This window comes from Mobula hypostoma, chromosome 20, assembly GCF_963921235.1.
Source record: "Mobula hypostoma chromosome 20, sMobHyp1.1, whole genome shotgun sequence".
NCBI classification, from domain to species: Eukaryota; Metazoa; Chordata; class Chondrichthyes; order Myliobatiformes; family Myliobatidae; genus Mobula; species Mobula hypostoma.
The window spans coordinates 24013624-24034942 of record NC_086116.1 but is presented as its reverse complement, the minus strand read 5'-3'; the positions used below and the strand labels follow the sequence as shown (position 1 = coordinate 24034942).

At 38.1% G+C, this 21319-nt stretch overlaps 1 protein-coding gene across 8 annotated transcripts in view; it reads right to left on the bottom strand.

Annotated features, from left to right (window-relative positions):
• slc26a4 (solute carrier family 26 member 4) overlaps window positions 1-21319 on the bottom strand; it is a 106396-nt gene that overhangs the window by 59740 nt on the left and 25337 nt on the right. For 3 of the 8 annotated variants that reach the window (XM_063072554.1, XM_063072553.1, XM_063072555.1), the window contains exons 4-5: window positions 14329-14408; window positions 917-1100 (exon numbers count right to left, since the gene is read on the bottom strand). In XM_063072554.1, the coding sequence (XP_062928624.1) occupies window positions 917-1100; window positions 14329-14408 (264 nt within the window). Of the gene's footprint in view, window positions 1-916; window positions 1101-1466; window positions 1485-1904; window positions 1914-12415; window positions 12513-14328; window positions 14409-14637; window positions 14758-16382; window positions 16468-21319 lie in introns of those variants that run through there. The other 5 variants (XM_063072557.1, XM_063072556.1, XM_063072560.1 and 2 more) reach the window with 5 other exon arrangements.

Sequence of the window (21319 nt, the reverse complement as noted above, 5' to 3'; positions counted from 1 at the left end):
CCACACGTTGAGAATGGTGTACAATTTTGGTCTCCATATTTTGTGAGGGATGTGAAGGCACTGGAGAGAGTTCCACAGAAGGATGACCAGGCTCATCCCAAGTCTGCAGGGCATGAGATATGAAGAAAAATTGAAAGAATTAGATCTTTTTAACTTAAGTAGATATAGAACGAGAGGAGTGTGAATAGGAAATTGGCAAGCTTTGTTGGGCTGAATGGCATATTCTTGGCAAAAATTTTAATGTCTAAAGATAGAGATTAAAATGAACAAGCAGAAAGCCTTGTGGCAATAATTAAGTTGCCAACAGAGAAACAAATTGAAAACAGGAAATACTGAGAAGTATTCAAAATAGGAATAAGAATGTAGGAAGTTAGATTAGAGTGTATACATATACACATCAGTAAATATACAAAGGGTGGGCAAATCAAGCTAAAATGTAAAAGCAAATGCCATCACAAAGGTAAAATATATTATTTCACTATAAAAATACTGCCAGATTATTAGTAAAATTTACATGGAATAATGACTTGCTTCGTTGCTTCGGCCGTTTTTAATATAGGGTGATGACTCTAGACCCTTCTATCTCGTCTGGATTTATCCCCTTGTTGCTCTGACTGTCCTGTGCTAATCTGTCGAGGCACTACCTAGAACCACATGCGCTTGTAGTTCTGTAATCGTGGACTGAGGATTTGCGCCGTGGAATTTTCCACGCCTCCGGACCACCCCTCTGTTGAGATCACCCCTAAAGTCTTGGTCACTTTGCTTTATCTCCTTTTTATTTTCACATGCCCACACCATGGGCATCAGTGGTTTTTGTAAATGCAGGCAAAGTTAAAACGGGAAGAGCTCGTTAAATTACACTATCGTAGCCAATAACTTGCTGAAAACCTCGGAACCCGGAAAACTTTTAACTCACCTGCATCTCTTGGCCAGCCGGTCACGTAAAGTTATACGGACTTTTTCCTTTCTTTCGTTTTCCTCTAGAAAACTATTTTCCGAATAAACTGAACGGGCCACAAAATAGTGGTCAGCGACATTTTCTTGTGCCGGCATTTCGGTGCCTCCAAGACTTTCCTGCTCCCCGAACAGGTGGCTGGATACTGAAAAAGAATGAGCTTCGATTACAGAATATTAACACGCAAGGGGTGGTGCCTTTAAATACATTCCGCTCTAATGCAGTGATTCAACGGCAGCTTTAACGTCCACTCTTGAAGTTTTTAGTAAAAGTTACTCAGGCTCAGTAGATTATAATTATTCACGTGCTGCTGGATTTAATTCTACCAGAGAGGAAGAGTACGTGGCGACCATCTCTCCAGAGGTTTAGAGAGCAGCACTTCCGGATAAACAGCTCCTAACGCAAGCTGCACAGATCTAAAATTCCACGATTTCTAGAAAAACGTGGAGCAATGACTGTATTATGTCTGCATTCTCCGCAAATCGGCGGAATTAAAGCAAGTATTTTTTACAGCCCGGTTCCAACAGAGATTTCGCTGCAATAAACACCGCCGACGAGGTGGACTTCTACACCGTTGAACATCTCAAACTCTTGTGAAAGAAACTCAAGGCTAAACACAATGAAACATCACACATCACTACCGCCATGTGAAGGGGGCACGTGGTCACATTAAAACTCCCCTGACTGCTTCCTGGCAAAAAAAAACTTAAACTTTATTAACTTCCACTTTACTCCGGGCAAATTACTTTTTTTTTAAAAATCCACACTTTTAAAAAAGATAAGGATTATTGATTCAATTTACTCCGAGATTACACAGTAGTTACTGATTAAAATCCTCGGTAAATATTTAAGTAACGTTGCGCTAAAATTTCGGAAATACGTTCCGTGTGAAGTTAAATCTTAGTAATATTTTAAAATTATAAACCACAATATTATAAGTGACCCATACAGATCATAATTTTCCCATCATCGTAGGCTCAAAATAAATCTTTTACCACAGTGATCTTGAAAGTACTTGTCTTCTGCGGGATTTCATTGCAAGGCAGCGTCTCCTTCTGGTTTATATGTTTCATATTCTGGACTTTATTTTTACTGCACACATAGAGCAGTCTGTTCTAGTTTGGGAGAGCTTCTCTCAGTTCTGCCGCTCCCGGCTATTTTCAAACAATGCAGATTGTACGCTGGGTTTTTTTTTGACAGAAATTTAAACAGGTCTGAGAAGAGCGAACAGAGGTGATCAGAGGGCCTGCCGGAGCGGATAAGGGGCATCAAAAATTTGAGAATAGTAGGGTAAGCCGAGAGCGTGATTAGTAAAACACACAAGACGCGTGGATTCATAACTGCATGGAGTACAAAACCAAAATCATGCAGAAATTGTGTAAAGCACAAGTTTGCAGGAAAGAGTGGGTGGGACTGATGGGATTGCTTTGAACTGGCAAAGAGATGATAAACTGAATGACTTTCCATGCTACAATTCTGACACTCTGCATTAACTAGCTTTTCTTTTTTTTTAAATTTTATTTTTATTTGGATAAGGAGTTCACAATTATCATGTACTTTTTTCACACATATAACCTTTTCCATTTTTTTATATGTATAAAACTACAATTATTTATACATTCTTAAGTACACATTGAGATGATATAAAAGCAAAATAAACATTTAAATAGATAATTATGTACTGTGGTAAATCTAACCTATTAGGCTAAGTAATGAAATTAGTTGTTAAGAAAAATGGTAATAATAGTTTCCATACAACCCTTCCGGACCATTTCCACTGGTCCAAAATGTTGCATACAAGCCTATATACCAACCATTGTAGGTGTTTATATCCCAATTTGTCCGTGCTTGTTCCTGCCCGCAGACATAATTATCCAATCCCTATGTACTTATTTACTTAATTTTTTCATTTTTTTTATCCCTTTCCCAAATCTTTCCCTTTACTTGTGTTAATTCTCTATTTTCCAAAAAAAAACAACAAACATTTAGACTAGGGGTGCTTACGTTAGCAATATTACTGTGTTGATGAGAAGAGCAATATAAATCATTAGGAGAGTCATCTAAAGTCTGCTCGCATTGGGGTTATATATTCAATCCATTTATTCCAGATTTGATAAAATGTTTCTTTTTGAGTTCTCAGGGAGTAGGTCAACTTTTCCATTTTAAATATTTCCAAGATAATTTCGTACCAATCTTCTAATGTAGGTGGTATTGGATTTAGCCATTTTCTAGTGATTGATTTCTTACTTGCCGCTAAGAGGGCCTGCAGCAACTTTATATCTTCCTTCTGTTCAAGGAACACTACATGCCCCAAATAGAGCGTCTCAAAGTTCAGAGGTATCTGGGACCTAAGTACCTTAACTAATGTTCTATGAATACCTTCCCAAAATAGACTTAATTTAGGGCAATCCCAGAAAATATGAAAATGATTTGCCTCCTTGGAGCCGCACCTTCTCCAACACATCACATTTGTACCTTTATATTTTTCCTGATATGGGGTCTTGAAGTATCTTATAATGTTTTTCCAACAATGTTCTCTCCAAGTCAAAGAATTAGTCGAGGACCATTGAAAGCTGCAGATTTTCCCCCAAGCCTCCTCTGAAAGTACCAACCCCGCTTCTTTCTCCCACTTCTCTTTAATATACAGTATATTTACATTTTTAGCATGGGAGAGTGCATTATATAGGCGAGAAACTAATTTACTAGGTATTGAACTGCAAGCCGAATTCAGAATCTTGAAAAATTCTAATTCTACTGTTGATAGGTCTGTATATCTACACCTCTGGTTAACATAGTTTCGTATTTGAAGGTACCTAAAAAAGTCATTATGTTCTAGGCCATGTTTGTCCTGCAGGATTTGGAAACTTTGTAATACTCTTTTATCTATAAATGAGAGGTAGGTTGTAAGACCTTTCTTTATCCATAGCTCAAATCTTTTATCTCCTCTGTTGGGAAGGAATTCGGTATCATATGCACACCATCTAAAGAGTTTTAGCATGTTATTAATTCCACATGAATTAACCACCTTCTGCCATACTTTTAATGTAAGATTTATCCAAGCATTATTAAATTTTTCCAACTGGGCCATCAATCCTTTGTCAGCTATTGAGGCCTGAAGAGGAAAACTGTCAACTAATCCAAATTCTATTTCCTTCCATCTAGCCCTATATTCCCTATTACACCAATATAACACAGGGGTTATCTGTGAGGCATAAAAATAATTTCTCAGGCAAGGAAGAACCATACCTCCTCTTTACATTAACTAGCTTTTCATTTGGAAGTAGAAATTATATTGTAAAGTCTATGTTCTCCTTACTGGTCTACTCCACCTAAATATCTGCATATTTTTTCTTAAAGTTATTAATGGTAGAAAATGTAGGCATGTTGTACCTTCAAACATGAGATCACCAAAACAATGCTACCCTGTTCTAAGTCACAATTCAACCCGCAACTGTTGCAATGCGGACAGCAAGGTGCCTCGATCTTTCCATGCCTCCAAAGTGTTCAAGATGCCCTCCAATCCCAGCTGACTGAATATTTCCAGTTTTAAATACTCCTTCATTGTTGGCTATCCCTTCAGCTGCCAAAATTCCGAGCTCTACAATTACCTCTCTTTGAAGCCTGCCAATCACACCAGGTTCTTGGTATTGTGCCTAATTATTAGTGTGGTCACTTTATTGTTTCATAAAATTCTTGTAAAGTATCATGGAATGCTTCCTTCAGCATTAAACCGTGTTGTTACAGTAACTTATAAATTGGAAACAGATTTTTTTAAATTATGTAGGCCTAAAACAGATAAAATAGCAACTCTTCATACGTAAATGTAAATGTCGTACTATTAATATTATTTAAATTGTTAGCAGGAGGTACATTTCAGAGAACTCTAATGAATTACATGATGGATAGCGACTGGGTCAGTATTATGAAACATATTGAAACTATTTCCATTTTAAGTGATTCTGTTGTACAATGATATTACTGCCTTTCCAAATCAGCACTAATTGAACAGCAAATTTTTATACGTAGGCATGTAGGTGTGACCACTTTGATTCAAACATTAGGGGGAGCTGTTTCAGTAAATCTGCCTTACTTTTAAAAATGATGTCTGAAAATTGATGTGCTTGTGTGTCAGAGAAAAGCCTTCAAGATGAAGAGTATAGTTTGAGGGCCCCTGTGATCTTTTGCAGCCTTGCATTCCAGGAACCTTTGTCAATCAGCGATGGTTAAATTAACTTTCATTCTTCTGTTCAGTGACAAAATGTTACTGTATCATGTTTTCATTCTCCAAAAATCTCCGCTCAAAAAGTAATTTTCAGCATCTTCATTAGCTCAAAACAATTGGAGCTTTTGTTCTGACTCAGATTCTAATGAAGAGATGCCATAAACTCTCAATGGGCACACACTGGCATTTCTCAGCCGCAGAAAATTTAAAAGGCAACAAATTTCATGACATATGCCAGTGATATTAAACCTAATATTGATTCTAATTCTGAAATAAAACTGGATGATGATAATAATGAAACTTATTTACGTTCAATTTGTAGGAATAGCAGGACTCCAGTTAAGCTTAATCTTTCTAGACTATAAATATAAATATATTATTAAAAATATATAAAAACATATAAACCCAGAAGGACTGACTGAAAAAGACTCTCAGGCAACAGCAAAAGGTCTTTCAGAATATATTTTAGTAACCTCGGATGCTGTGACAGTTTATATCTTATGTTGGTTACTGCAATAATAAACATCTTTAATTTCATTATAGTGGTCCATACAAACCATTTTAAAAAGAGGCTAATTGGATCAGGGTGTGCTATGATAGGAAAGTCTCAGATTTGTGTAAATGACCATGCCTTTTTAGTAATCCTCAATAAATTAATTCCCTTACAAAACAAGATTATTTTATTGCTGTCTATTTTCCTGATATTTTACTCCTGGTTACATAGGTTGATGTCACTGTTGCTATCTGACTGTTAGAAGCACCCATCTCCATTGGTGGTTCAATTAGTATGGCCCCATGTTCTTGAGCAACTCCACTAGTCAATGAAACAGAATTTCATTTTCCTAACGAAGGGTCTCAGCCCGAAACATCGACTGTACCTCTTCCTCGAGATGCTGCCTGGCCTGCTGCGTTCACCAGCAACTTTTACGTGTGTTGCTTGAATTTCCAGCATCTGCAGATTTCCTCATGTTTGCATTTCATTTTCCTTTCTTCTTTTTAATCAGCTAAGTTGCAGTTAATTTAGAATATTTAATCTTTTTGAAAAGTCTAACAGATGAGATCACTTCCGAAAATCCAATCAACATAATATTCATTAGGCAGACATCAACACTTTTGAATTTGTGAGGAATTATCTATTTTTCAAACCAATTACATTGCCCATGCAATACTTAAAATATTTAAAAGCATTTTTACATTCCTCTTCTTTGTAGACCCATCATGTTCATGCCAGCCATTGTAAATATCTATACTAATCTCATGTAGCAGCAATGGTCCGTTGTCTTTAATGCTCTGGCAATTCAAGTGCTTGTACCTGTCTCCACCACTTCCTCAGGCAATGCATTCTAAATTCCAACCACTTTTCAGGTGGGAAAAATTCCCCTAAAATTCACTCTACACCTCCTACCTCTCACCTCATACCCATGCTCTCCTGTGTCAGGCATCTGCATTATGGGGGAAAAGTTTTTACTATCTTCCTATCTATCAGGTCACCCTTCAGTATTCTCCCTTCCAGGTAATATAACCCCAGCCTGTCCAAACTCTCCTTCTGACTGAAGTCTTCCAACCCTGGTGAATCTCCTCTGCTCCCTTCTTTGTGCAATCACAACCCTTCCTAAAGTTTACCAACCAAAATTGCAAAAAAATAATCCAGGTCAGAATCAGAATCAGGTTTGTTATTCACCAGCATGTGACATGAAATTTGTTAACTTAGTAGCAGCAGTTCAATGCAATACATAACATAGAAGAAAAAAAACATAATAAATAAATAAATAAATTTTAGTATACTTTATACAGTATATGAATATTAAATAGATTAAAAATTGCACAAAAAACAGAAATATTATATATTTTTAAAAAGTGAGGTAATGTCCAAGGGTTCAATGTCCACTTAGGAATCGGATGGCAGAGGGGAAGAAGCTGTTCCTGAATCGCTGAGTGTGTGCCTTCAGGCCTCTGTACCTCCTACCTGATGATAACAGTGAGAAAAGGGCATGCCCTGGGTGCCGGAGGTCCTTAATAATGGACGCTGCCTTTCTGAGACACCGCTCCTCAAAGATGTCCTGAGTACTTTGTAGGCTAGTTCCCAAAATGGAACTGACTAGATTTACAACCCTCTGCAGCTTCTTTTGGTCCTGCGCACCCCACCCCCCCATACCAGACAGTGATGTAGCCTGTCAGAATGCTCTGTCTACGGTACACCTATAGAAGTTTTTGAGTGTATTTGTTGACATACCAAATCTCTTCAAGCTCCTAATAAAGTATAGCCGCTGTCTTACCTTCTTTATAACTGCATCAATATGTTGGGACCAAGTTAGATCCTCAGAGATCTTGACACCCAGGAACCTGAAGCTGCTCACTCTCTCCACTTCTGATCCCTCTATGAGGATTGGTATGTGTTCCTTCACCTTACCCTACCCTTCCGGAAGTCTACAATCAGCTCTTTCGTCTTACTGACGTTGAGTGCTAGGTTGTTGCTGCGGCACCCCTCCACTAGTTGGCTTATCTCACTCCTGTACACCCTCTTGTCATTCTACCAACAATGGGTGTATTGTCGGCAAATTTATAGATGGTATTTGAGCTATGCCTAGCCATACAGTCATGGGTATAGAGAGTAGAGCAGTGAGCTAAGCACACACCCCTGAGGTGCACCAGTGTTGATTGTCAGTGAGGAGGAGGTTTTATCACCAATCCGCACAGATTGTGGTCTTGCTGTAGGAAGACGAGGATCCAGTTGCAGAGGGAGGTACAGAGGCCCAGGTTCTGCAACTTCTCAATTAGGATTGTGGGAATGATTGTATTAAATGCTGAGCTATAGTCGATGAACAGCATCCTGACATAGGTGTTTGTGTTGTCCAGGTGGTCTAAAGCCATGTGAAGAGCCACTGAGATTGTATCTGGCATTGACCTATTGTGACAATAGGCAAATTGAATTGGGTCCAGGTCCTTGCTGAGGCAGGAGTTCAGTCTAGTCATGACCAACCTCTCAAAGCATTGGCCTAATTAACCTCTCAAAGGTGTGGCCTAATCAATGTATAATGAAGTTGTAATATGAGATCTCTGCTCTATACCATGCCTAATGAAGAAAGGAATCCCATTTGTCATTGTTACTACCCAATGTACACGTGCTCTACATCCCCTGGACTTGTACTCAAGATCTCTCTGCACTTTAATATTCCTTCAGGCTCTACCATTTATGTACATATCCTGCCTTTGTTTGACTTTCCAAAATGCATCACTTTGCACTTTTTCCAGGATTAATTTCCACCTGCAGTTGCTCCATTCAACTTTCCAATTGACAAATATCATGTTATAGCCTAAGACAATCCTTGTTTAGGATGGTGGTGAATATTGGTAGCTCAGGTTGGGGCGTTTGATTTTGTAGTGCTCGCCGAGCTTGGTAGTTAGCTTTTTCTCTGCGAGTGCTCATGTTTGTATAGGCAGACAATCACGAAGCAGGCACAAAGATTTTTAGAAGCATGGTTCTCTTCTGATAATTCCATAAACAAACAAATCAAAATAAACGCCATCTATGAACCCTTGAGAGCCAAAGAAACACCGAGCTAATGAATTTGAAGGTCAACTGAAGGGGTAGCCAATCAGAATCAAGGCAAGCAAATGGATGGCCTATATAAATGTGAGCACTGCCGGAGAGAAACACCAACAATTGCGCACTGAGGATGTCACCTCAGCTGATAATGAAACGTCTGCAAGCTAATTGCAAAGCCCAGCACACACCACAGCATCAAACAATCCCTGCTCTCTACAACAACATACACTTTTGTGTCATCTACAAATTCAGTAATCATATGTCCTACATTTGCAAAGTTGCAAATGTAAATAACAAACATAAAGGGTCCCAGCACTGATTCTTATGGTACAGTACTTGTCACAGACTTCAGTTAACATCAAGATAACATGCAGCTTAGCTAGAACTTTATGGCACAAATAAATGTTTTATTTTAAATCTTAAATTATGGAAAGACCATAATGTACATGTCCCCAAATATACATGAAGTACGTTATTAGCTTGGCCATTTCAGAAGACATTTAAGAACTGGGTCTGGTGTCACATACAGACTAGATGGGAAAAGACAGCAGAATTCACCTCATGAAAGACTTTAGTGAACCAGTTAGTTCATTTTTATGACAAACCGATAATTTTGTGGTTATTATTTCAGATTCAAGAATCAAATTTAATGTAAAAAATCAGATTATTAATTGAATTTAAATTTTACAACAACAATTATGTTTAGGTCTCTGAATTGTCAATCCTGAATTACTACTTTGGCTGTGCCATCATGCTGGTAGTTATCAAATGATCACCATTTTTTGTACAATAGATAAGATTTAAATCTGAAACAGTGGGGAATGAAGGATAGAATCATAATGAGGAACTTAAAAATATTTAAATCTTAGTGAGGAGAAAGTACTAGAGAAATTAAGGGGAGAGTTCTAAATGATGTAGTTGGAAAGGAATGGATGCACTGATTATCTCCTCTCAAAATATAATAAATTCTGGAAAAGTTCCAGTAGATTAGACCATTGAAAATGCCAAAGCTGCTATTCAAGGAGAGTGAGAAAGAAAAAAACTTCTCTAGACAAGTCAGCTTAACATTGGTTGACAGCAAAATACTGGAATGTACAGATTCTTAACATTATTATGCAGAATCACTCTAGTTCTGTGAAAGGGAAATTGTGTTTTCTAATTTTAATGCAGTATTTTGAGGATTGAGTAGAACCCAGAGATAGCTGTTGGCCCTTTCAAAAAATACTTTCAATCACAGGTTAATGAATTTCTCAGCAATAGACCAGGAAGGATAGAGTGAATTGGGGATTGATTAAAGAAGAAAGCAGCTAGGAATAAATGGGCCCTTTTATCTTGACAAAATTTTGTTCAGGTAGGCCAATACACTGGAGACACATTTATAAACAACAGTGAATCAGATGAAAAGACAGAATTTGATTTTACGTTTATTTATATTTGATTTTATTTAAAGTTACAGCATGGAACAGGCTTTACCAGCCCAATGAGCCACTCTGCCCAGCAACCCACCTATTTAGTACTAGCTTAATCACAGAACAATTCACAATGACCAATTAACCTTCTAACCAGTACGTCTTTGGACTGTGAGAGGAAACTGAATCACCCTGAAGAAAACAGACAGTCATGGGGAGAACGTACAAACTCCTCACAGGTGGTGCTAGAATTGAACTCCTAGCTCTGACACCCCGAGCTGCAATAACATCATGCAAAGCGCTATGCTACCACGATGTATCCAAGTGAAGCTGAAAATAATAATAGGCTGGAAGTGAATACAAAACATTTACAAAAAGATATAGTAAGTTAAGTGGCCAAGAAAGTGTGAGATAGAGTTGAAAAATGGGAAGTACGAGGTGACTCATTTTGGTGGCAAGTCCAGAAAGCTACTGTTAATGTGAAAAGACTTTGCAGTGCTGGTTATTAAAAACACAGTAAATTACACATGCTGCAAGCAACTAGGAAAGCAAATAGTATGATGGCTTTTAGAACAAATGTGTTAGAGTAATAAAGTGAGGAAGTCAGGCAAACTGGAGTATTACCTGAAAAGCTGGTTTCTATACTGTACCACATGCTTGGAGGCAATGCACCAACTGTTCACAAGACTGATGCATTGGATGATGGAATTATCCAAAGAGCATCAATTGGAGTTCGGAAGAATGAGGCTGAGATGTACAAGATTGTAAAAATGATTGACAGTTGATGTTGGGTATCTTTTTCTTCTTTTGAGAGATTTTGGAAGCAGAAGACATGGTTTCAAGATAAAACAGCCAAATTTTGTAGGTGGAGAAGAAGTGAAACTATTTTTCAAAGAATATTGTGACTATTTGAAATTCATTATCTCAGAGGACTGTGGATACTGTACACTGTGTTAAGCCTGGTCAATACTGATACTGAGAGATAATTAGAAACTAAGATATGGGAATCTGCTGGAAATATGGATGAGGTTTAGGACTTCATTGAATGGTGGAAAATGACAAAGGAGACAAATGACTTAGTTATGATTTCTTTGATATTCTTATAATTTTGTTTATAAATTATTACTTGCTATTTTCTTTTGGTGCATAATCTCTAGACTTGAGCTTCCACTCAACACCAAACTTGCTTCAGTTCTTCTATTCCTATAATGATTTGCTGGGCCTTTTTTCCCCCTCTGTATTTGACTACTTGTAATGTACTCCTGCCCCACCTCAGTTGGAACAGGAACAAAAGAATTTTGAGCAACTTCAAGTTTTATTTCCAAAAACTTTAAGTCGCTCAAAATTCACATGTTCCTGTTCCAACTTGTAGCGGATCCCCATTCTTCGTTAGACTGATCTATGGTGTTTGCCAATTAAATAAAACCTCAGTTTTAAAATTCTTATCCTCTTATGTGCTCACTCTATTCTCCCATCCTTTCTGGTTTCTGTAATGTGCTTCAGCTTCATTGCAGATGCTTGTGTTCTCCAATTCTGACCTCTTGAGCATCCTGAATGTGATTGTTCCACCATGGACAACAACACCAAGTGTTGTCTGAAAAACTTTTGTTAAACTTCTTAGCCTCTTTCTTCTTTTTAGGTAATCGTTAAAACAAAGGTCTTAGGTGAAGCATTTAGCTATGTACTTTACTATCTCTTGTTTTATATTGCTGTCAGATTTTGTTTTATTTTTAATTTACTTTTATTTAGAGATACAGCACAGCAACAGGCCCAACTACACCCGTGTGAACAATTAACCTATTAACCCTTACGTCTTCGGAATGTGGGAGGAAACCGAAGTACCCGGAGGAAACTCACATGGTCAAGTGGAGAATGTACAAACACCTCACAGACAGCAGTGGAAATTGAACCCAGACTGCTGACACAGTTACTTCATGAGCCTAACTGCTACTCCACTGTGCTGTATTTAAGTTTTGCAACTCAATAGGATGCTTCTTATAGTTAAAGGTACAATCTGATACAATGTATTATTATAATTGAATTACTTTTCTACGATGTGCAATATTTATTTTTTCCACATTTAAAAAAATGGAAATCTCTAATTACCAGGACATCATAAATAAATTACCAGATTAAAGATGTCATTTCCAATTGCCAGGGACCAACACTATTCTTAGTAGAAGGAAAATTACAGAATACCATTTAGAGGTATGATCTGAACTATCCACCCAAAGTTTTATAGGAAAAGATATTGTAATTTAAACAGAACTTCTTTTTCTTACTTATGGAGATTGATGCTGCCTCCTACAAACTGGTTGCTTTGTTATTTTGCTTGAATAAGAGCGTCAGTGATGTGTTTGTCCATGTCGGGGTTTAAATTAAACTCAAGGAACAGTCTGTTAATTGGGGGAGACACAAGAGTAATGTATGAAATTGTAGAGGTACAAACTGTGATATTTCTATCTACTCAACATTTGGACATTTCCAGTTATCCTAGTACATTAACATATTTTAACATTAAATCAGTATTATTAAATTTTATAATAGTTCATTATAGTAACTCATAGTCTATTCAATAGGATTCAAAATTAAAGATTCAGCACTTTTTCTCATGCATTAGGGATTTTATATCCAGCCCGTTGCTTTGTCACTTCTCACACTTTTCTTAGGAACTTTCTGAATACATTCCTTCTTGACTATTAATACAAGAGATTCTGCAGATGCTGGAAATCTTGAGCAATACACAAAATACTGGAGGAACTCAGCAAGTCATGAAGTCAAGTTATAAGTCTTAATGAAGGGTCTTAGCCCGAAACGTTAACTGTTTATTCCCCTCCATAGATGCTGTCTGCCGTGCTGAGTTTCTCCAGCAGTTTATATGTATTCCCCACCTTGACTATTTTTTATGCCCATTTTCTTCACTTTTTACATGGTAAATGACCAGTAGACTGAACTAAAGCACTTTGAAACAAAAGTTGAACATATAGGAATATAAACGTGTATCACATGACTATGTTTTTTCCCAAATATTCATAGTACACATTTTAAATTGACTATTAATTGTGCATTTCTACTTTTTAAAAATTTGTTATGAAGTTAAAACAAGGCTACTTTTACTTAGGAGGGACTTAGCAGAGTTTGCTATGGAAACAGTGTTAAAATAAAGCCTTCTTCCCAACAGACCTGCATGTAAAAACATTTTTAGAATAATGAATCTTCAACATCATAAATTTGGGAAACTCTCCAAATGCCTGTGCACATTCCATAAAAAAAAACATACATATGAATTACAACACATGAGTAATATAATCTTGGGAATGCTTACATAGAATAGTAGTAACAACCCAAAATCACAATACACTAGGTTGAAATGAATCATGATTGTGTTTGACTGAGCCACCATCTTATCTCTGTAGTCCAGTATATTAATCGGACCATGTGCATTTCTCGATAAAATAGTTATACAATTCTGATGAGTAGGTCAGAGATCAAGATTCCTTGTCATTTGCAGCATTTAATGATCTTAGCAGGGATTGCTTTTAGGGTAGAACAATTAGTCCCAATGTCAATAGACAAGAGAAGAGAAAATAACAGTCTAAAAATTGCCACACACTTCATTTTTATTCTCTCTGGTCATGTGACTGGGAAATGCATGAATATATGCAACTGAGTTCTACAATCCACAATAATAATCAGATTTATTATCACCAACATGACACAGCTCACAACAAGGAATGAATCACTTAATATATGACATGAAATTCGTCGTTTTGTGGCAAAGGTGCAGTGCAGCAACAAAGAAGATCTATAAATTACAAAATATAAATAAATGGTGCAAAAAAGAATTAATGACATAGTGTTCATGGGTTCGTGGTTCGTTCAGAAATCTAATCAGCCCATCAAATACATTACTTGAACTCAAAAAGCCAATATTGTATGCGTGAAATACTTGATGTTACTAAGTGTTTACATAATGGCTGTCATAAATATAATACTTGCCTATTTATCTGTACACTATCCCTAACACTCTTTATATTATATTTTTCATAACTTATTTTCAGAAATATCCATTAAATTTAGCGCAATATCTAAATAGTACAAATTTATTAGTTATCAGTTTTATTTTAACTTCTTACACAAGAATATTATATGCATGATCTTTTTAATATAAATGACAAAATTAGCAGGACTTTACCTTGGCTGTCAGTGGAGTCACCGTAAGATAATGCGGCAACTGTCTGGTCCATATAACTTGCAACGTACTGCCTAGCTGCTCTAAAATTAAATAATAAATGGGATTAACAAAAAAAGCAAATGCAGACTTTATTTGTAGCATCAAAATCATTTGCTGTGTACTCTACAAATGTGTCACTGAGCAAAGTAATTCAAATACTGTGAATAACACATTGACACAGGATCTCGTATTTAGGATCTTCAAATATCAATCTTGGTACTCAATGAAAATATCAGGAAGTAATAACTTCCAAAATGTAAATTGTCATACCTGAAACTGATGTATTTGGACTTGCCGAATATCTTTACAAATGGGCCCCAAATATCTGGGGCTCCTCATTGATTCCAATTTCTTCAGCCAACTATATCAGGTGAATGAGGTGCTCCTAACGAGACACCTCTTTAAAGTTAATAAAAAGCTTCTTGCCTTTTTTTAAGAAAGGGGTGGATCTATTTTTAGGAATGCCACAAGTGCAGTTGGCAAATTCCAAACCAGTTCAGCAACATTCCTTTCAGTGAACCCCTTTAAGCTATTACCTTCATTGCCATCAAGAACCTCCTTTTTTATTGTAAATATGGGTGGAGAAAAGGATATATGAAAAGGCAGAATTCAACATTACCATGTTTAGCTATTTATTCAGTGAGTCCGTTTCTGAGTACCACAAGTTATTATTCTGCTGATTTGCATGCTCACTCTTTAAGGGACAAAACTCAAATTTACAAGCACAACAATATGCTTAATTGTAAGAAATTAGCTTTTCAGTTTTCATAACTTGGAAGGAAGTTCCAGAATTAACTTTACCCCAAAATAGGATGGTGACAACAGAGTCAAAGAGCTGGTTCTACAAGGAACTGAATATGGACCCACAACCAATGGACTCACTTTCAAGGATTCCTCATTTCAAGTTCTCAAAATTCACTATTTATTATTATTATTTCTTTCTTTTTGTATTTGCACAGTTTGTTGTGTTCTGCACTCTGGTTGAACGCTGAAGTTGGGCAGTCTTTTATTGACAAACAAAAGAAAATCTGCAGATGCTGGAAATCCAAGCAACACACACAAAATGCTGGAGGAACTCAGCAGGCCAGGCAGCAACTATGGAAAAGGGTATAGATGACATTTCGGGCCGAAGACTCTTCAGCAGGACTAGAGAAAAAAGATGAGAAGTAGAGTTAAAAGGTGGGCGGAGGGGAGGAAGAAACACAAGGTGATAGGTGAAACCAGGAGAGGTGGAGGACTGAAGTAAAACGCTGGGAAGTTGATTGGTGAAAGAGATACAGGGCTCCTCCAACCTGAGAGTGGCGTCATTGCAGTGGCAGCGCCAGGGATTTTTTCTTGCTGGTGCTACAGTGGGGCTGAATTATTCAGTGATGGTGCTGAGGGACATGCTGTATGGTAATATGTATTTGCAAGGCCAGGCACATGACATTCAAAAGTCAGTTTCAAGCATTATGTGCCTACTATAAATGTCTCTGTTGATTCACAGGCAACAGCAGTTGACAGATCTAATATAGAAGTGAACTGTGACAGTGTCAACAGCATTGGAGACAACCCGGACTACACAGAGCATAAACAAACAAACCAGCAGAGCATCCGACCCACAGCACACAACGTGAATCCTGCACCAATCCTGCAATCAGCATCAAACGCGTGCTTTTCAACTGAAAAACACAACACTAACCCATAATGTCCACTGCTATTCACATTACATAGACAGACAATGCCAAAAGATACACCGTTATTAAAGGCAAATAAGGCAAACAACAGTTGCAAGGCTTTACCAGGAGTTGGACAAATCGTACTCTGACCATGCAATACCTCAATTAATTCAGCTATTGAATTTAAAACAAAAATCAACAGGATCACTGCTTGGAAGTCTAAGCAAAACCGGTAGGCTTAATGTAATATTTTAGGATTTTCAGGAAACATAAGGACTATGAGGTATCCACCACAAAATAATGATAATAATCAGCATTAGTCTTGGCCAAAATTTTAAAAAAATCAACTGCACTCACCATTGATGTTTTCAGAGAAGCGCAATCTGTCTGTTGTTGTGATTGGTGGTGAAAGCATCAAGGATTTTCTGGATGTCAAGTGCTTTGGTCCTCCGGCTGTTTATGGCCAACAGGGCCAAGTTGCTGTTCTGAGCATCGCCGCTGCTATTCCTTAGGTAGTTTTTGACGCCTCTGAGGCAAGAGAAACTCCATTTGCATGAGGCAGATGTAACAGGCAGAGTCAGTGATATGCAGATTAGTTTGTATTAGTTTCTATAAATGCATCGCAGTAGGGTCTCATTAGAGCTAGAAATTCCACTGTGTCATTCACTGTCTGTCCTTGCTTTTGTTTTGTTTCGAGCAGACGCCGAACCTGATGTAACTCTGCAGTCAGGTTCACTTCAGTCAATCCATAGTATTGGGCCATTGGCCAAAGACAATTCTTGTCTAGGAAGAACTTGCGGTTGGAACTCAATGCTGAGACTCCAGTCAGAACACCCCCAGTCTCAACTGAGAACCGTCTTTTCATTTTAGTCAGAAGTCTATTTATAACCGGATAGAAATAGTGCTTGCAAAGGTCATCAGAGGACGTGACAGGTGTGCATTCGGTTTGGGCCTCAACAATAAAATCATGTAGGCGGCGGGGTGGCTGGGCCTTTCTCCTTTCATGTGGCCTGCTCTGTATATCGGCCTTGACGCACAGGTCCCTAGCTCTTGCCTGACTTTCACTCCATGATCCCTCTCCCCGTTTTGCTGAGAGTGCATCGATAATAGACTGAGCCAAGTCCACAGCGGATGAAAGCTCCAAACTGGGAGATTGTAGCTGGTCTGACATGAACTTGGTGACTCGGAATAAAACCTCAAACAGAGTGAGAAGTAAAGCAAACTGCTCATCAATCAGTCCATTTACAGCTCTGGCCTCCGTTTTCCTCCGTGCATTTGGTTGACCCATAATATCCTGTAGCGTAGCTAGAATGGCAGGGAGTGATTTCCTTATAGCCCACAAAGCTGTATACTGCCATACCCAGTGTGCATCTGACAATTTCTTCAACTCCACGGACTGTGCAGTTGATTCCAGTTCTCTCTGTTTCTTCATGAAAAGATCGTGGGCAACAGAGTTTGAAAAGAAGTTGTAAAGCAGCTGCAAAGTTTCAAAAAACTCACCCGCCCGCTTGTTGTACATTGCTCACAACATTCACTAAAACAAAGTTAAGTCTGTGAGCATGGCAGTGTGTATATAATGCCTGCGGGACCTCTTTCCTGAACCTCTCTTGTACCCCGTTATTGCACCTGGACATCACTGCCACCCCGTCATAACACTGACACACATTCTTATCAATAACACACTGGGCGAGTGTCTGTTCAATCCTTTTAAGAAGCGACTCCGCGTCCAACCCTTCTGCTGGAGTGAAGTGCAAGAATTCTTCAAGCACTGTTTCGTTATTCAAATACCGCACCACCATTGATATTTGCTCCTTTTTACTCAAGTCTTTACTTTCATCCACCATGATGGCAAAATGTCCAGCCTCCTTGATTTCTGCATTTATTTAGACGTCTGACCGTATCTGCCATAATACCCATAATATCATTTTGGATATCATGATGGGTGTTTTTTGCATTTCCAGGATTGTCCTCTTTTTTTTTAGCTATAGTTTTATCAAACTGTCTAAATACACTGAGCAACTCAACAAAGTTTCCCTTATTGCCAGATCCATCATCCTCCCGGTGTCCTCGCTGGGCAATGCCTTGGCACGCAGTATAGCGTAGAGACTCAACCACTGCTCTCATATACTCACGATTTTCTTGGACAATCTTTGCATGTCCTTTATCAAGCATATTTCCCAATTTTGAGCCATCTTGTTTTCTCAATCTGAATTCGGCCCATGCCTCCATAGCAAACTTATGAGCTGCACTTACATGGTGGGTTTTGAAAGCTGTTGTAGCTTTCCGCCAGTTGTGGTAATCGGTGACAGTGAAGGTAGACTCAGAATGGAACCCATGTCCTCCACACAGGAAATGCCTGCATGCGAAGCAGAACGTAGTATCTTTCGTGATCAAATGTTCCAGCCAGTCAAACCAGCCACGAATAAAACTCCTTTGCTGATTGCCAAACTGTTCCGAGCAGCGAAGGGTACTTTTTCAGTGCTGGCAACGGGGTCCTTCCTCAGGCTGCTGGCTAACATCGCTAACAGTATTTCCACTAGCACTAAGAGCAGCTTCATCCACGTTCTCTTCCGAATCCTGCTCTACTTCTTGTTCCTCTACTTAACCCTCACACTCCTTCGATGAACTGCTGTCGTCCTCATCCCCACTTACTTCTTTCTGCATGTCACTTTCAATTAAGACAGGTTCAGGCTGAGACACCACTGATTCCTCTGGATGAGGTCATTTTCTCACTAAAAACCGATCCATTTTTCACGCCGGCCAAAATAATGCACGTGCCAGGTCTACACTAGCTTGTAAAAGCACAATGTGTGTGTGTGTGTGGGGCATCCGTTAGTCTAGCGAAACCATGGATCTGCGCCTGGATGTATACTATCAATCTCTCGCGAGTGAGAGTGAGTGACATCACCACCTTAAGTGATCTTAGATCAGTTTAACTGATCTGAGGAAAGCAACGGCAAGACATTGACAACGAACGAATAAGCATAAGTGTAGAGTGGACAAATTTCAGTTAATTTCTTGGTGGTGCTATTATAATTTCTGCTGGTGCTATAGCACCAGCCAGCACTACCTTAGCGGCACCCCTGCTTCATTGCGACAGTGGAGGAGGCCATGGACTGACATTCTTTCATTGATTCTGTTATGGTTATTATTCTATAGATTTATTGAGTATGCCTACCGTAAAATAGATCTCAGGGTTGTATATGGTGACATATATGTACTTTGACAATAAAATTTACTTTGAACTTTTATAGATTTCTGGGTATTAGAGAAATCAAGGGATATGAGGATACAGTAAGGGTTACCAAGTTTTAACATCATTTCTGGCGTTTGTTTTCTCTTTAGAGTTGTAGATATCATGGCCAAGAAAACTCATAAACACATCTACTTCCTTAGGAGACTAAAGCTTTTTGTTAGTGCAGTTTTTCATTGATTTTGTTATGGTTATTTTTCTATAGATTTACTGAATATGCCTGAAAGAAAATGGATCACTGGGTTGTATATGGTGACATATGTACTTTGATGATAAATTTACTTTGAACTTTGAATATGCACTTAAGAAAGAATCATATATGGGAAAAGAGTGAGAGAATACAATCAATGAAATGAGACAACTAGGAGATTGCATAGTTTTGAATGAACAAAAGGTACACTTCTGCGCTGTAAGAATTCTTTGAGTAAATTTTTGTCTGAAAACATTTGCCTCAAAATGATTTTTGTGCCAGCTGATATCCTGCAAGCTGGGTTCTCCTTCATGTTTTGCTTTTCTGGTGAACTAGCATCATTACATAGTAATTATCCTGGGGTGGGCTGGCCAGAGGGAGATCAACATCTAACTACGCTGCAGCAGCTTTTGTGGTAGCCAACTGTAGGAAACACGCTGAAGGAACATGAATCAGATGTTCTAGAGGAGTGATTATGCTTTCTATGACTACGACAAGAAAAATGTGGCAACAGTTCTTTGGTTCCAGAATGCCCTGGGTTATATTTTAAATGCACATCTCCTTCTTTTGTCCATACAAGAGTACACCAAGTACAAGAGTACACCTTAAAACAGACCTGTGCTTAATATATTGTTCTATGTACTTTAGTAAAATTGAAGGCTTGTGTGTGTGTATTCAGAATATTAGTAATCAGGCTTTCTATTACCATAAATAAATGTAACTGAAACAGTTAAGATTATTTTCAATGGAATAGAAATAATTTATTTCTATCACCCGAAGTTATTGTGAAGATGAAAGCAGTGCAAAGGATAGTAAATTAATTCAGTTATTAAACAAAATCTATTAGATTTTAAAGGCAAATTAACATCATTAAGTAATTTATGGATGAGAAAGGCCATTCAACCTTTGATTTTGTCTGTGTATAATTTTTCATTGATTCTATTGTATTCTTTGTTCCCTTGTGAACGCCTACAAGAAAATTAATCTCAAGATAATATAGTGACATATGCATACTTTGATGACAAATTAATTTTGAAAAACCATTTTAATTCATCTATCTACTGAAATCAAGGTAGAAATTGAAGTATGACAAGAGCATATCTTCAAGAAATGAAATTGGAGCCAATTTCTGACTCTTTGTAATTCATTCATCCTACATGGAGATACATGAGCCCATGTATGTGCGTGAACAACAGGAATTCTGCAGATGCTGGAAATTCAAGCAACACACATCAAAGTTGCTGGTGAACGCAGCAGGCCAGGCAGCATCTCTAGGAAGCGGTACAGTCGACGTTTCAGGCCGGGACCCTTCGTCAGGACTAACTGAAGGAAGAGCTAGTAAGAGATTTGAAAGTGGGAGGGGGAGGGGGAGGGGAGATCCAAACTGATAGGAGAAGACAGGAGGGAGATGCTGCCTAGCCTGCTGCGTTCACCAGCAACTTTTATGTGTGTTGCTTGAATTTCCAGCATCTGCAGAATTCCTGTTGTTTGCGTTTAACTTCTTATAAAAATAAGGTTTAAACACACAATAAATTTCCAGGTAGAGCAGAAAGAAGTTCCTTATATTCATTAATAAACTATAATTACACAATGTGGAATTTTAGCATTTTCTATGCATGAATTAGAATTGATCAACCGATCATTCCCATGCATAGTTATCATCCAATCTAACCAGGGTTAGAGAAAGTAGAGACAGAAAACAGGTTTTTATCATTGCAGAAGGTTTGTTTATTGTATATGCAGATACTGATTCTATCAGATGTCTGCACAGGTGATGGTGAAAAGTCTTGCTGCTTTCAACTTCTTTGCCCAAAACCAGTGGGAGCTCCATTTAATTTCCATTGCCATAGA